At 40.8% G+C, this 13988-nt stretch overlaps 1 protein-coding gene across 2 annotated transcripts in view; it reads right to left on the bottom strand.

The window, feature by feature from the left end:
- Window positions 1-2600: 2600 nt before the first annotated feature.
- WDR43 (WD repeat domain 43) overlaps window positions 2601-13988 on the bottom strand; it is a 35458-nt gene continuing 24070 nt past the window's right edge. Inside the window, exons 10-18 of one of the 2 annotated variants that reach the window (XM_073338623.2) lie at window positions 12344-12475; window positions 11666-11803; window positions 10114-10200; window positions 8094-8125; window positions 6274-6337; window positions 5218-5331; window positions 4629-4698; window positions 3936-3988; window positions 2601-3817 (exon numbers count right to left, since the gene is read on the bottom strand). In XM_073338623.2, the coding sequence (XP_073194724.2) occupies window positions 3626-3817; window positions 3936-3988; window positions 4629-4698; window positions 5218-5331; window positions 6274-6337; window positions 8094-8125; window positions 10114-10200; window positions 11666-11803; window positions 12344-12475 (882 nt within the window). In that variant the 3' untranslated portion in view covers window positions 2601-3625. The remainder of the gene's footprint in view (window positions 3818-3935; window positions 3989-4628; window positions 4699-5217; window positions 5332-6273; window positions 6338-8093; window positions 8126-10113; window positions 10201-11665; window positions 11804-12343; window positions 12476-13988) is intronic. The other variant, XM_073338624.2, reaches the window with a different exon arrangement.

The raw sequence follows: 13988 nt of genomic DNA, 5'->3' as shown, positions 1-13988 counted from the left end.
TTTGGATTAGTCCCATACTCTCCACAACTTCAATTCTAGCATTATAAAAGTCAATTAAATAGGTTTTTTTTTTTTTTTTAAAGTAATGTATCCTAGTGGATAGAGCCCTGGAATGGCATTCAGCACCCCTTGGATCTATTCAAGGCTCTGCCACTAGTATGGTGGGTGACCATGGGCAAGTCACTGCACCTCTGTGCCTCAGTTTCCCCAATGAGAACTGACCTTCTTTGGAAAGCACTTTGAGATGTACTGATGAATAATGTGTAAGAGCTAAGCATTATTGGTGGTTGAAACAGGGAATCGGAAAGTCTAGGCTCTATTCTAGTGCCTTGCTCAATCATGGCAAATCTGGGGCAGGCACTTAAAAACACTTTGTGCGCCTTGGTTTCCTCCGTTTTTTATGGTGGACAGTAAAACTTGTCAGGATATGAGGCTTAATTAATGTTTGTAAAGCACTGAGATTGTCAAATGGTGGGTGTTCTAAAAACGCAAAGTATTAGTTCTGTGTGTTTCAGGAAATCTTGGAACCATAGGACAGGTCTACACTCGAGAGTGTTTTGTTTTTGTTTTGATTTGGTTTGTTTTTTTGCCAGCATAGCTATGTTAGTTAAGGATATGATTTTTTAGGACACAGGTTGGTCCATAATAACCCAAATCTGGAGACTTTGAGAAGGCTGCAAAAGGCATCTCTTTGACCGGGTCTCTGAAGAATGCTCAGGGTGCACCACTTCCTAGAGGCTGAAGTGGATAGCTGGAGGGTGATGGAATCCCTGTAGAACTGATTTAAATGCTGCTGAGGTTTAATTTAGTTACGTAAGGCACCTAGAGCCTGGAACAGGTGTTTATTTTTATAGCTAAGTAAATAGCTATAACAGTAAAGCACTCTAGTGTAGATAATTGTCCTGGCATAAACGTGTTTTGGCAGTATAGCTTATTTTGTTCCCTGAACCAGTATAATCTACACTGCAAAAAAAACCAAAAAAACCCCAAAACATTCTCATCAGTATAACTATGTCTACACTAGAGGGTTTGCCGGCATAGGTATAGCAGTTAATCTTTTCCCGTGTAGACCAGGCCTTACTTTTACAGTTGTTTACAGCAGTGTTCTCAGCCTTTTCCGTACCAGGACTCCTTTTTCTATTCAGGACCCTCCTTCCATCTAGAAAGGGATGGTCATCCCTCTGGATCTGTGTCCCCCGCCAGGTTGAGACTCTATGGTTTACAGCCTTTGTTTCTAGCTGTGGCAGATCACAAGGTATTAGCCCTTTAATTATTTGGGCAAGCAATTTTTTTTTGGCACTCATTCAAAAATTACAGCAAGGTACTGCAGAGAAGCAGAGTTTTCCTGTCCCTGTATCAAACTCAGGACTCCCACAGAGGGTCCCTAAAGCTACACAAGTAAGAGACAGATATATCACAATGCAGGAAAACCAATTACATGCAATCCAACTTTGCAAAGCTTAAATATGGGATGCTAGTGAAGGCACCCAGCCAATGAACTCATTAAGACTGAACTCCTATGATATATGTCATAGGTCCAATCTGAGACAACAGTACATCTCAGGAAAATTACCTTTCATGTAAGTTATGGCAGCACATTCAGTTCCTAGGAGCCTGGATGGGGTTCATACATTCAGAATCCCATATTACACAAAGAGCATAAATCAGATTTGATCACGGAGCCAGTCAAGTTGCTCAGTTGGCAGATCACCACCACCTGAGTTACCGCCAGCACCACAAACAGCAGCGATAGTGAAATGGTCCCATTATTGGGGGTAGGAAAGGGAAGGAGGGAGAGACTTCACATTTAGTTTTAAAAGCCACCTGTGGGCAGTTGTCATGTATTAAGCATGCACCACTCTTGGAAGTGTCTCTCCATAAGCATTCTGCTACTACCTTTTTTGCTTTAAATACAAACTGCTCATTCAATGCAACAGATATGAAGAAAAGCTAACAGTAAAAGTGCCATTATGCTCTGAAATGGGACTGGATTTTCTGAGTTTGGATTTACCAACCCTCAAAAGTTGCAATGGTTTCACTAAAATCTGTTTTAAATTGATTTAAAATGGCACAGACCTCTCCATAGGAACACACATTGGTTAACAATGGTCATATCAATTTAGCTTAGTTTGGTAATGGAGCGTGTGGAGGCAAGGCCTCGGGGCTTCTGTATTTACCCTCTCTCCATGGCACAGGTATCACATGCGCCTAGTTTACACTACCAAAGAGACTTTTCCAATTGACAATACTTGCAAACTCCACCTAGGATTGGGAAAACCAAGCCATGCTTCTTGTGCTTTCCATCTTCACCTATAAGATTTTGAAGTGAACTTGGCGGACAATGCCATGCAGCACACGAGAGAATCCAACTTGCTCTCCCTCTGAGCACCTGGAAGCCAAGCTTAGTGAAAGCCTGTTTGTGTCAGTGAAGCCAGCAGACACAGCTAAAGACATAGGGAGCTGAGAATCTGAGTTACCACTGGATGTGCTTCAAGCTCAGAACATGGTCATCATTTTCCCCTGGATACCTGCTTATGAGACAACTCCCTCAGGCACACAACCTCTTCTATCCCCACATACATTACAGAACAAGTACTTGGTAAAGGAGATGTATATTTATTCACTTTACAAAGAGGGCAGTATTTAGTTGCAACAGCTCCATTTATAGACAAATATACTGTACATTATACTGGTGAATGGCTCAAACCTTTACCATATCTTGCTCTTAAAAATGTGTTTATACCACTTCAGCTTCCATTAGCTGAGCAAATAGCAATCCTTGTTCTGCCACTGAGAGGTTAAAAATCAGTAATAAATGTATACACTTTGCGTTACATATTCACAAGCATTCCCCCTCCCTCTCCCCTAATTTTTTTCCATTCCCCCTCCCCTTCAAGATGAAGCCTCTCCACGGGTCAGTGTTAAACTTATATACAGGATCAATTAAAACAAATTAGAAACCACTGATAGTTCTAATGTCCTTCTGAAGCACAAAAAAAGCCATAGATTTATACATACATATAAAAGTCGAGTCCAATATTGTTTAAAAAAGAAAAAGCTGTTTTAAACCAGGTTGGCATTCAGACATTGCCAAGGCATGGGTGAACCTATGAGGAGAAAATGAAGAAATTCAATAGTGAATTTAAATATTACAAAAATATTTTTTCTTTTCTTTTCTTTTTTTTTTTTTTGAAAAAATGCAGCAGGATGCCCACTTGCTATCACTAACTGAAGTGAGAAGAGAAGGTATAGACTATCTTTGATCTGTTATATTTTAAACAAATTCAATGTAAAGCTGCAACAAGTTTACCACACAAATGGCGGTGGCAGGTTTATTTCACTTGAATACAAATATGCTTGTCCATGAGATGGGTGCAATCTGATCACGAGATGGCAGAAATGTTATATATAAGCTCAGGGATATGGGGCAAGAGAAGGCTGGCATGGTTAAACATTCTGGATTCGGTAATGCACACAGTGCCCAGAAGTGCCTCTGCACATGGCGAGTGCAGACTCATGCCTGGCTATGTGACTACAGCAACTTTTAGCAAGGTGATCCAGAATTTGAGAGTTCTGGCAGCCCACTTCTTTTAATAGGGGTTTCACTTTTGTTTAAAACCATCTGTTATTCTTCTTCACTTTCATTTTCTGGGTCCAAATCAGATTCCCCATTGATTTCTTTTTCAACAGCCATTTCTCGTTCATCTGATTGCTCCCCTTTCTCTTCATCTGATTGCTCCCCTTTCTCTTCATCTGATTGCTCCCCTTTCTCTTCATCTGATTGCTCCCCTTTCTCTTCATCTTCATCCCAGTTCTCCTGGAACCAAAAAAAAACCAGGAACAGCTTAATATTTGGTGCAAGCATTTCTACAATCCTATACTCCTGTAATCAGTCAAGTGAAGGACAGAAGTCCCGGACAGAGAATTTTACTTACATCAGAATCTTTATCTGCAATCATCTCATCTTCAGAACCATCCTCAGAGGATTCTGTAAATGGAAAATGCTGCATAAATCAGGAGAACACAACAGGTTTGATGCAGTCTTTGCTCAAATGAAATCCAAGATCATGTGCCACTACATATTAACTGGCTTTGACATTTAAGACATCTACCAGAACTGAACTTTAGGTTATTTTGATCAGTATAAATCAAGCACTGTTCCTCAATCTTCATCCTATGGACAATATTTCAGTCTACATAAGACCCAAACCTCAGGTGTACAGATATTTTAAATCCTCTGGATTCTGGACAGATTTGGAAGTTTCTTTTAGTGACTTCATTTTCAGGAAAGGTGCATTCTGCACTAGAGACATGGGCCAACAAATCTGGATTGCTGGCACTAGAGTTAAGCGGTATGCCGGACTTGCAGTTACCACCAGGGTTTTCATAACTAGAGAGGAAAAAAATCCAACCAACCAAAATGCTACTTGACAACTCCTTACCACCTTCTCCCCTCCACTGACTTCGAGCAAATCCTCCATGGCAGATCACACAGCGAGAGGCACAGAATTGGAATGTGGATGGCTGGCAAAAGCTAGCTGTAACCTTAGTGAACGAGCTGAGCTACACCAAGTGTACAATGGTTTGATCGGTTCCTAAGGTAACCCTACAGGAAGTCTTCTGCTTACCTTCCTCATACACTAGTTTTGCAGTCTGATTAATATTAGTTGCATCCTGAATTTTTTCCAGTGCTGCAACCTGAAAGAGATTTGCAAATCACAACAAACTGCAGTCATGCAATGCAACCTTAAAACCTACCAAGTGTTTACAAAACTCATCACAATTTAAGTGAAATCTCCATTAGGCCTGGATTTTATTCTTCCATCCATATCTGTAGTTTTAAAATAGCTGAGTATTTAGGATGTGCAGAAAAGTTACAATACTAAAGAGAAGAGAGATGCACCTTAAGTGGTTTAAAATTCTCCTGCTTATTTCCAGTCTAAAAAGATTGAGGGTCAGCATATAAATCAGAAGGAAAAATGTGACTGACCCTTCAATGAAAACACATCCCCAATTAATATTAAGTCAGTTTAGAAGAATATGGTCAGTAGCAATATGCTTGTTAATCAACTGTGCTGCCTTCAGCATTGTCAGTGTGACCATCCATCAACTGTACTGAGCTGTCGATGGCAGGTTTGGTCGCATCAAATTTGAAGACAACCACCATTTCCAACAACATTTCCATCTTATACCTCAATGTTTATAGCTTGAACTCACCTGGGTGATGATAAGATAGAGTTTTCCATGGAGGCGAGAGAGCTTCTGCAATGTTTTTACTCTGCTCTCCATTAACTGATATAGCATACCCAACTGGGGAACCAGGTCTGGCAACTTGAGAGAAAAAGCACAAGAATGAGGCTGTTTTGTCATCCTCCATTTCATAAGAAGATTCTAAACTGCATTTTAGGCTGCGTAGAGGGTCCTTGAAGTAATAATCGTTCATACATAGTGAAATCTCAGTTCTCATTTTGTCCGAGAGGCAATCTGTTAAACCAATGCCTGTCTAGGCAAAAGGCATGAACTCTCATCCACTTTCAGCTCATGCAGATCTAGTTTTCCTTCTTCACTTGATTGTGGTTTACAGCATTAAGAGTACAAATGGGAAGGGCCAGTTTGAATTTGAACTGCACAAGTATCAGCCAAGAGTCTGGGAATGTCAATGCACATCAATCCTAATCCACAAACTCCCACACTGTAGACCTGGTCCTTTCTGGAACAGAAAGCCAACTGTGCCAAACTAGTGGTTTCTATCACTAGGTCAAGACCAAATTCATCCTTCACTTGTGAAGGATGGTAGGCTTTGAAGTCAGAAGCTAAGAGGCTAAATGCTCCTGCATTAGCTTATCCATGACACCCAGCTAATACTCCACTTCCAGCATACTTTTATGCAGTAACCTCAGGTCAGTCTGCAGTAGGAAAGTACTTGGGCAATTTCTGTTTAGGAAGTTCACCCAAAAAGGCTAGATCATCATATATTCAGCCAGCTCTGTGCATGGGTCCATAACTAACAGAGGCATGCTAATCAACTTCAGTTTGAATTAGTACCAATGGTTGTACTAGATAATGCCCACTACCAGGTAATTTATAGCATGTTGTGGCAAAAAAAAGTGTTGCACAGGACATGAAACATCCTTTTGGGGAGATTCATTTAGACAGTAGTAGCACCATATTAGGATGTTAGGACGGTTGACTTAATGGGGGAGCAATAGCAAAACAAGAACAGAGGTAAATTTTAGTTAGCTACAAGCATCAACTGTAGAGCAAGATACTTACTGTGGAAAGGTAGGATGCATGAATAGTGAAAACAGACTTTAACCACCGGACCATCTGAGAGGCACTGGAGGAGAGAAGAACACAATAAATCAAAGATGAGCATAGCCAAGAGAACACCTTGTGTTTTTACCACTAAAATGGTTTAAATCAAAATGCTTCAGTGTTTTGTTTTAGAAAAGAGAAGCCAAGCTAGAAATAAAAACAATTCATCTACACAGATAGGAGACTTAAACAGTTCCATTAGAACTGGAATAGTCATTTAAGTGTCTGAGTTATACTAAATTTGTTCTTTGTGGTTGCTTCCAATATCTTCCCTGCCAAGTTTAGATTGATCAAAGATCTAACAGCGGGGTCTCAAACACGCGGTCCGCATATTTGCTGCGGCCCACCAAGCTCCCTGCAAACCCCACCCCCCAAGTTATTTCCTGCGGTCACCAAGCTCCCCTCCCCCGCCACCAAGCCTTGGCAGTTTCCAGGAAGGAGGGGGGAGGAGCGGGGAGCTGCTTGCTCAGGGGAGGAGTCGGAGAAGAGGTGGGGCAGGAAAGAGGCAGGGCCAGGGGCAGCATGGGGAGGCGAACAGTGTCAGTGTTGCAGCCCTCAGGCCAATGTATTAGTCTTCATGCGGCCCTCCTGGTAATTTGAGTTTGAGATCCCTGATCTAAAGCATTCTCTTTTTTTTTTCTTCAAATTATGGAGTAAACTTGTCTCCCAACATAAGAACAGGGTAGATAGCCCTGGGAGTCCTAAAATGGTCCCAGTACTGATAGAACAGGTTCTACACAGTGCTGAGATGACTAATGTAGTAAATATATAACAATTCTTTTCTCAATATGAACAAGTTTTACTATTTTGCGATTTATGGGTGAATATACAATTCAGATTAGATTATCCTCTATGATATTTAACTTTGTAAACCATACATAGTAAGTCCCAATATGACAACTATACAAATATTCACACTGTATATATGATTTTAATTCTGAAATCAGAAACTAAATCCAAGATAACTTAACACCCCCCCCCCCACACACACACACACACTTCTGCCCCCCTCTCCACCCCCACTCCAGGTTATAAGTGGAAGTTCTATTTGGGAAAGCCAGTGAACAAGTATATTCTAACTGCAGCTTGTTTAACCCAACTATTAAGAGCAGCTTCATAATTCAGATATATATATAAAAAAGACATCTTTCTTAATGGCTGACCTATTCATTTAAGCATTTTAACTGAGTCTCTGAAACATTAAAAGGCCACTGGGTTACAAACATTTTTGGTCAACTCAACTGAGATTTTTAGAAGCCGTCCACTGGGCAAAATGTCTCTTCTATTAACGCAATAAAAATGCACAATCAAAAAAATTTCAGTATAAAGTTTATTCAGAGATACTACTCTATTATATTCATTCAAAAATCTCACTGCGTTTACCATATATTTTGCTTCTTTAACAAAAATGAGAGTGCCTACGTTTTAGCCATTTCTCTCTAAGGCAATAAAGGCACCTACTGAAGTTGTTTTAATTATAAACTGCTGATACGGCCAGAGCTCCAGTGGGTAATGAGTTATGGGAATACTGTTTCCATACTCAGATGTCCTTTTCCGTTTCTCTTACATTTTGATGTATGCAATGATTTCTCAACAGAATAAGTTCAGACAGAAACACCCGCAAACAGCTGGAACCTCCATCAGTCAAGTCAGATATTTCCTTTCATGAAGCTATATAGTTTTTTTTTTAACCACTACCGTGGGCCTCCTCCAAACAAATGAAAAAACACCATTCCTTTAAAAGTCAGCGAAACTTGCTTGTGAATCATTTCTCTTACCTGTACGGGTGGCCTTGCAACCTCTTTGTAATCTGAAGAAAGAAAGATCAGGTCACTTAGAAGTATGGTATACATGATAGTTCTCATCCTGACATTACATCTGTGTATCAGCCCAGAAATCGGGGCACAAAAATCTTCAGGTATTTAAAGTCTGCTAGAAATCACCAGCGATAAATAAAATGTACACTCTGAAGCTCATATTGGTTGCACTATGTCCTTGTTCAGCGCACTGACTGCTTTTGGGGAAGCAGAGCTTCATTACAGTAACAGTACTGAAGCTAACAGGAGTCAAACTATATGTTACAAGTGCACATGGAAACCAAGTCATAGATGGCAGCAAGAACCAGAACCGAATCCCTCTGTTACTGTGCATGCAAAATCTCACTCTATTTAGTATCTATTACAGCACCTGCTGCACAGGTGATACGTTGATAAGACAAGCCACTGTTGCAGGAAAAGAGTGCTGAGCACCAAGTAAAAAGTCTCAAGTACTGGAAAGGATATACTTGTTAAGTGAAGGTCTTTTCCTCTCGCCGATTAATACTGTCAAATGAACATGCACATATCAGAAAGTGTGATCACTCAAATAAAGAGGGGTCTATATTAGAAACACTGCATCTCCGTACCTACTTAGAATCAATGTATCAGCACGTATGCTTGGTGCAAGTTTAACATTCAAAACAAGGCAGTCAGCATTCCTCATTCAGGGTTACCATCAAGCCAAATGACAGGTTTCAGAGTAACAGCCGTGTTAGTCTGTATTCGCAAAAAGAAAAGGAGTACTTGTGGCACCTTAGAGACTAACCAATTTATTTGAGCATGAGCTTTTGTGAGCTACAGCTCACTTCATCGGATTCAAAGTGAGCTGTAGCTCACGAAAGCTCATGCTCAAATAAATTGGTTAGTCTAAGGTGCCACAAGTACTCCTTTTCTTTCATCAAGCCTAAGTCATTTGTATTAAAAAGCAGACAACACGCCTTAATTTTAAATAAAATGGACTTATTTCACATTCAGGTAACTCGAGTGATTGAATGGGTTATCAGTTCAAAACAGAAATCCACTTCTGGGTAAAGCTACACATGAGAACTTTCAGTCCAAATACAAGGTGTTTTTTTTTTTCAAATCTAGTTGAATACATGTAGAGAATTAAGCGTGTTACATTTATCCTAACTGATTTAGGCTCTAAGACCCATTTTCAAAAGTGACTCAAGGTACTTAGGAACCCAAGTATCATTGGAACTCAATGGGACTTGGGCTCCTAAGTCACTTATGACAATGGGACTTAAGCACTGCAAACAAAATTTTCACCCTCAACTGGAAGTACAAGTTCAATGTAACACTGTTGCTACCATGCCAACTAGGTACATATAAGGTCCCCATCATTGTAGTATCGCTGAGTGCCTCTGAGTACGAATGGAGTTATTCTCACACCACCCTCTTAGGTAGGATCATTATCCCCATTTTATACATGAGGATCTGAGGTGCAGATATTCATTAAGTCACCAATAGTCTCAAAGGAAGTCACAGAAGGGACAGGAGATCAGAGTTCAGTTCCTGGTTGTGCTGAGTCCTAGGCCAGTGTCTTTACAAAACCATCTTCCAGTTTTTATTGTGAAAAAACACCACAGTTAATCCCTAGCAGCTCTGACAGTGAGACAAGTCCAATGAATGTGCAGTTATTTTGCATGGTTTCAGAGTAACGCAGAACCTGACTCAGCTCTCCTGAATTAAACGTTTCAGTAACAAGTCAGACTAGTCAAAGCTGGCCTCTGCTAAGTGCCCACACTAGTATGAGGTCAATACCTCGTTAACACAACCAGGAGGCTAAGCCCAACTCTGGGAATGACATGGTTTCCATATGTTTGCCTCAGGAGACAACTGTCAGAGTCAAGACAAAAACTGCTTCAATACTGGATAACCTCCACACCGATTCTATGGAGTAAAAGCAGATGTATATTTGGACTTCCCAGAGTTAACTTGTTCTACAACAGCGGAAGTTCTACAGCAGTAATTCTCCTACCTCATGCAGCAATGGAATGACAGCATGTACAGGTATTTTAGCTATTGTGTTCTTTATTAAAGCGTCCTTCCTTGTTTGAAGTACTTTCTGTGAAGAGGGGGAAAATATGAGATCAGAGAAAAATTCATCAATAAATACATATGTATATAATCAAGGACACCAAAGACATATCTACAGGGCACAGAACAACAGGAGACAGAAAAAGATGAGGTTTGTAGCTCTGACACTCACATCTCAACCTTGTATGTAAAGTCTGAGGACATGTGTGCTAGAGAGAAGATGAGCACAGAGTCATCTTTAATGAGGCACTTCCTAAAGAGACAAGCAAGTTCTTTGAGGGATATGCAAAAAAGCTGCTAGCATGTTTGCACATTACAGAGGTGTTCTGTTTTTTCAGTAAATTTAGTGCTCATGAAAAAAAATACTGAAATGATTGGGTCATGGACACAACTTCATTTCATTCATCATGTAGCCTCTCCATGTTAAGGTTGAGGCACATTAGAGGAGGCAGGAACTTTTCCTTGCTGCTGTCGGTGTTCCATCTGTCCTGTGGATAAAGGACTTCAGATTCAGGACTCCCAGGACTGCTAATGCAGCACCAAGTTCTCTTAAATATTTAACCCTCCTATTCCTACACATCCCCAACAGCAGGTTTATTACATCAACTGACTTGTGGGCCCTCCAATACTTATTTATCCAAAGCATATCCACTCAGAAGATCTCAAGTCGGGTCTAAACAGAAACCATGCTCTAATCAAACCCAAAAGGAAAAAGTGACACATTATTAATATTAATGGAAGAACAGGTGAACTGTGACATTAGAGAATTTATACAGTTAGATAACCATTTTTAACCTGACCTGTGAGGAAAGGTTATGTTTATTTTTGAGAAAAGAAGACTGATGGGGATCTGATAACAGTCTTCAAATATATTACAAAGAGGATGGTAATCAATTGTTCTCCATGTTCACTGAAGGTAGGACAAGAAGCACTCAATCAGCTTAATCTGTAGCAAGGGAAATTTAAGTTACATATTAGGAAAAACTACCCTTATAGTTAGAAAGTTAAGTATTGAAACATGTTACCTAGAGAGGCTGTGGAATACACATCATTGGAGGTTTTTAAGTATAATTTAGACAAACACCTGCTGGGGATGGTCTAGGTATACCATATGTGGTCCTGCCTCAATGTGAGATGAACTAAAAAGACCTTCCAAAGTCCTTTCCAGCCCTACATTTCTATGTTATATACAACAAACCGATTAGCTTTGAAATCCAGGGGTTCAGTTAGGGGGATGATCCAGAAGACATCTTGCAAAGCAGATCAAATAGAAAAAAATATAGCAAATGTTATCAATTAAAGCAATGTATATGACAGATAAACATAATGGAACTACTGTTTCTATGCTGCAAGGCAGTGGGATAATGCAAAAAGCAGGAGAGAGGAAGTGGCAAATTTAAACACTAGTCATCCAGCCTAGCATGCACAAGAAGCCACTTCACAAGTCTAAGCAGAATAACTTGAGCATCACGTGGTGCTCTTATAACACTTACATTTAAGATATCAGGATCATTGCTTTCCAAGCCCTGAACCAAAAGCACTGCAAAGCTGTCAGTTTGTGGAAGGCCACCTTTTGTTTTTATTTTCACAGTGTCAATATCCATTGCACCAAGACGGTCTTCAATGCTATCCTGCAGAAGAAATAAATATGGGCAGTGTCACTTAAACCAACTTGTAACCAAATATATAAGGCTTGGACTATCAGTTATGTTTTCTCAGAGGTGTTTTTTGAGCCACCAGCTGAAGCAGGGTACTGAACCCTCTGCAACAGTTCTCGATGTCGAGTCCTATCTTGCTATATTTTTTAAGCAGGACAAGTTCTTATCTCTCATGGCATAGCAGAGACATTCAGGAAGGAAGGAGCAAGCAGACCTGGAGAAGGGGAATATGGCATCTGTGTTGAGAAGTGGGGGTTCAAAGCCCAGCAACATGCTCTAGCAGAGAGAAGGCAAGAATACAAAGTTCTTCAACATGGTAGATTTGTGGGCAACATCTAGAACTTGGATGCAAGACTGCTATCATTCACAGCTGCAGGGGAGCTCATCCCAGATGAAGCCAATTCATACCAAGTGATGGTACAACAGTTAGCTCTGGATGATTATTTTGGCCAAAAAGGGAAAACAGTCCAATCTGGCATGCTTATTACTGTTTGGTAAGAGCACTTTGATTACCTCTTTATCTCCAGGTTTTCTTTTGCTTTCCATTTTCTGCATTCCAGAGGACTGAGATTTGATGGTTGCACTATGTCCAGGAATTCCAGGCACTAAAACTTTGGCTTCTTTGTTCACAATGGGCGTTTTTACCTAGTGACAAAGAGACAGCCACATACACAAAAATAGGAAACATGTTCATGTTTGTTTTCTGTAGTCCAAAACACTGGTTTATTGTTTCAGACCCACACAGGGTAAAACCATTCCCTGCTACGTGTGAATATCTCTTCTCAGAATCCATGTCTGGTATTAAGACAGGAAAGCCCTATAATGAAGTTTAAGGTTGATCTCAGTAGACCATTTGCTGAACTAACTCAGTTAATATTTGTAACTGGGCAAATTACACACCAAGTGAGATTCATTTATTTATATTCCAGGATGTTCAACTAGACAAAGTGTTTCCTAATTACACTTGACAACAGAAACACTTGCATCTTTGCTGGAAATATATATAGTAAGTGTAGAAAATCTAACACCTTCAAAAAGGGATTGCCTTATCTACCACTGAAAGATAGCAACCATTTAACAGCAGCACAATACAACAGTTTAGGGAAATTAGTGGATCTCTAGGGCAAAGGTTCTCCAACTTGGGGGCAGGACCCCTTGGGGAGGTACGTGTATTCTGGGGGGAAGGAGTGCGGGGGCTGGGGGGGTGGAGGGGGCTGATAAGCTTTAGAGGAAAAAATTTTTAAAGACTTCCTGCACACATTTTACCCACAGCAATGCATAACTAGCGACACCGATTCCTCCAGACACATCAGGGCCTAGATGGCGCTGTGCATTTGACTCTAGAGGGCAGTGTGCATTTTGATGGGTTTCTGTTAAGCTTGCAAAGCATTATACAAAGTCGTTGCCATCTGTATGTTAATATGTTTGCTACGATGTGGTGTACACATTTAATTGTAAGCATCAACCACAGCTGCAGTTTTGCTTTTGCTCTTATTACAATGGATCATTCGTTGGCTCTGTTTGAATCAATAATTTACTGTTTTTAATATTTAGTGAGAGTTGCATGTTGATTTATTTTTATTGGTACAGTAATTCTTCACTCAACGAAACAAGGTGAACCGGGACAACATTGTAACATTGCTGATCTATTAGAGAACATGCTTGTTTAAAGTTGCGCAATGCTCCCTTATAACATTGTTTGGCAGCTACCTGCTTTGTCCACTGCTTGCCTGAAGAGTAGCCCATTGGAGCTAGCTGGTGGGGGCTTGGAACCAGGGTTGGTCGGCAGCTCCCCATCAGCTCCCTTACATTCCCTGTGCGGCATCCTCCCAGCAGGCTATTAATTGTCGGGCAGTTCAGGCGTCCCTCCCCCCACTGCTATGTGCTGCTCCTATCCTCTACCTTGGAGCTGCTCCCAAGAGCCTCCTGCTTGCTGTGCAGGGGGTGGGGGAAGAGGGGTGTTGATGTCAGGGTGTCCCCCTCCTCCTGCACCCCATCTCCACAGAGCAGGGTGGGGACATGACGGCACTCAGGACTAGGATGGAGGGAGCTTGCTGGCAGCACCAGCTGATCTCCTTAAAAGGCAGTGTACTTAGAGTGAGGTCAGCGTACTTAAATGGGCAATGTGCGTCTCTCTCTCTCTCTCTCTCTCTCTCAC

The sequence above is a fragment of the Lepidochelys kempii genome, chromosome 3 (assembly GCF_965140285.1).
Source record: "Lepidochelys kempii isolate rLepKem1 chromosome 3, rLepKem1.hap1, whole genome shotgun sequence".
In the NCBI taxonomy this organism is placed as follows: domain Eukaryota; kingdom Metazoa; phylum Chordata; order Testudines; family Cheloniidae; genus Lepidochelys; species Lepidochelys kempii.
Note: the sequence above shows the minus strand (reverse complement) of the source record. Positions and strands in the feature narration are given on the sequence as shown.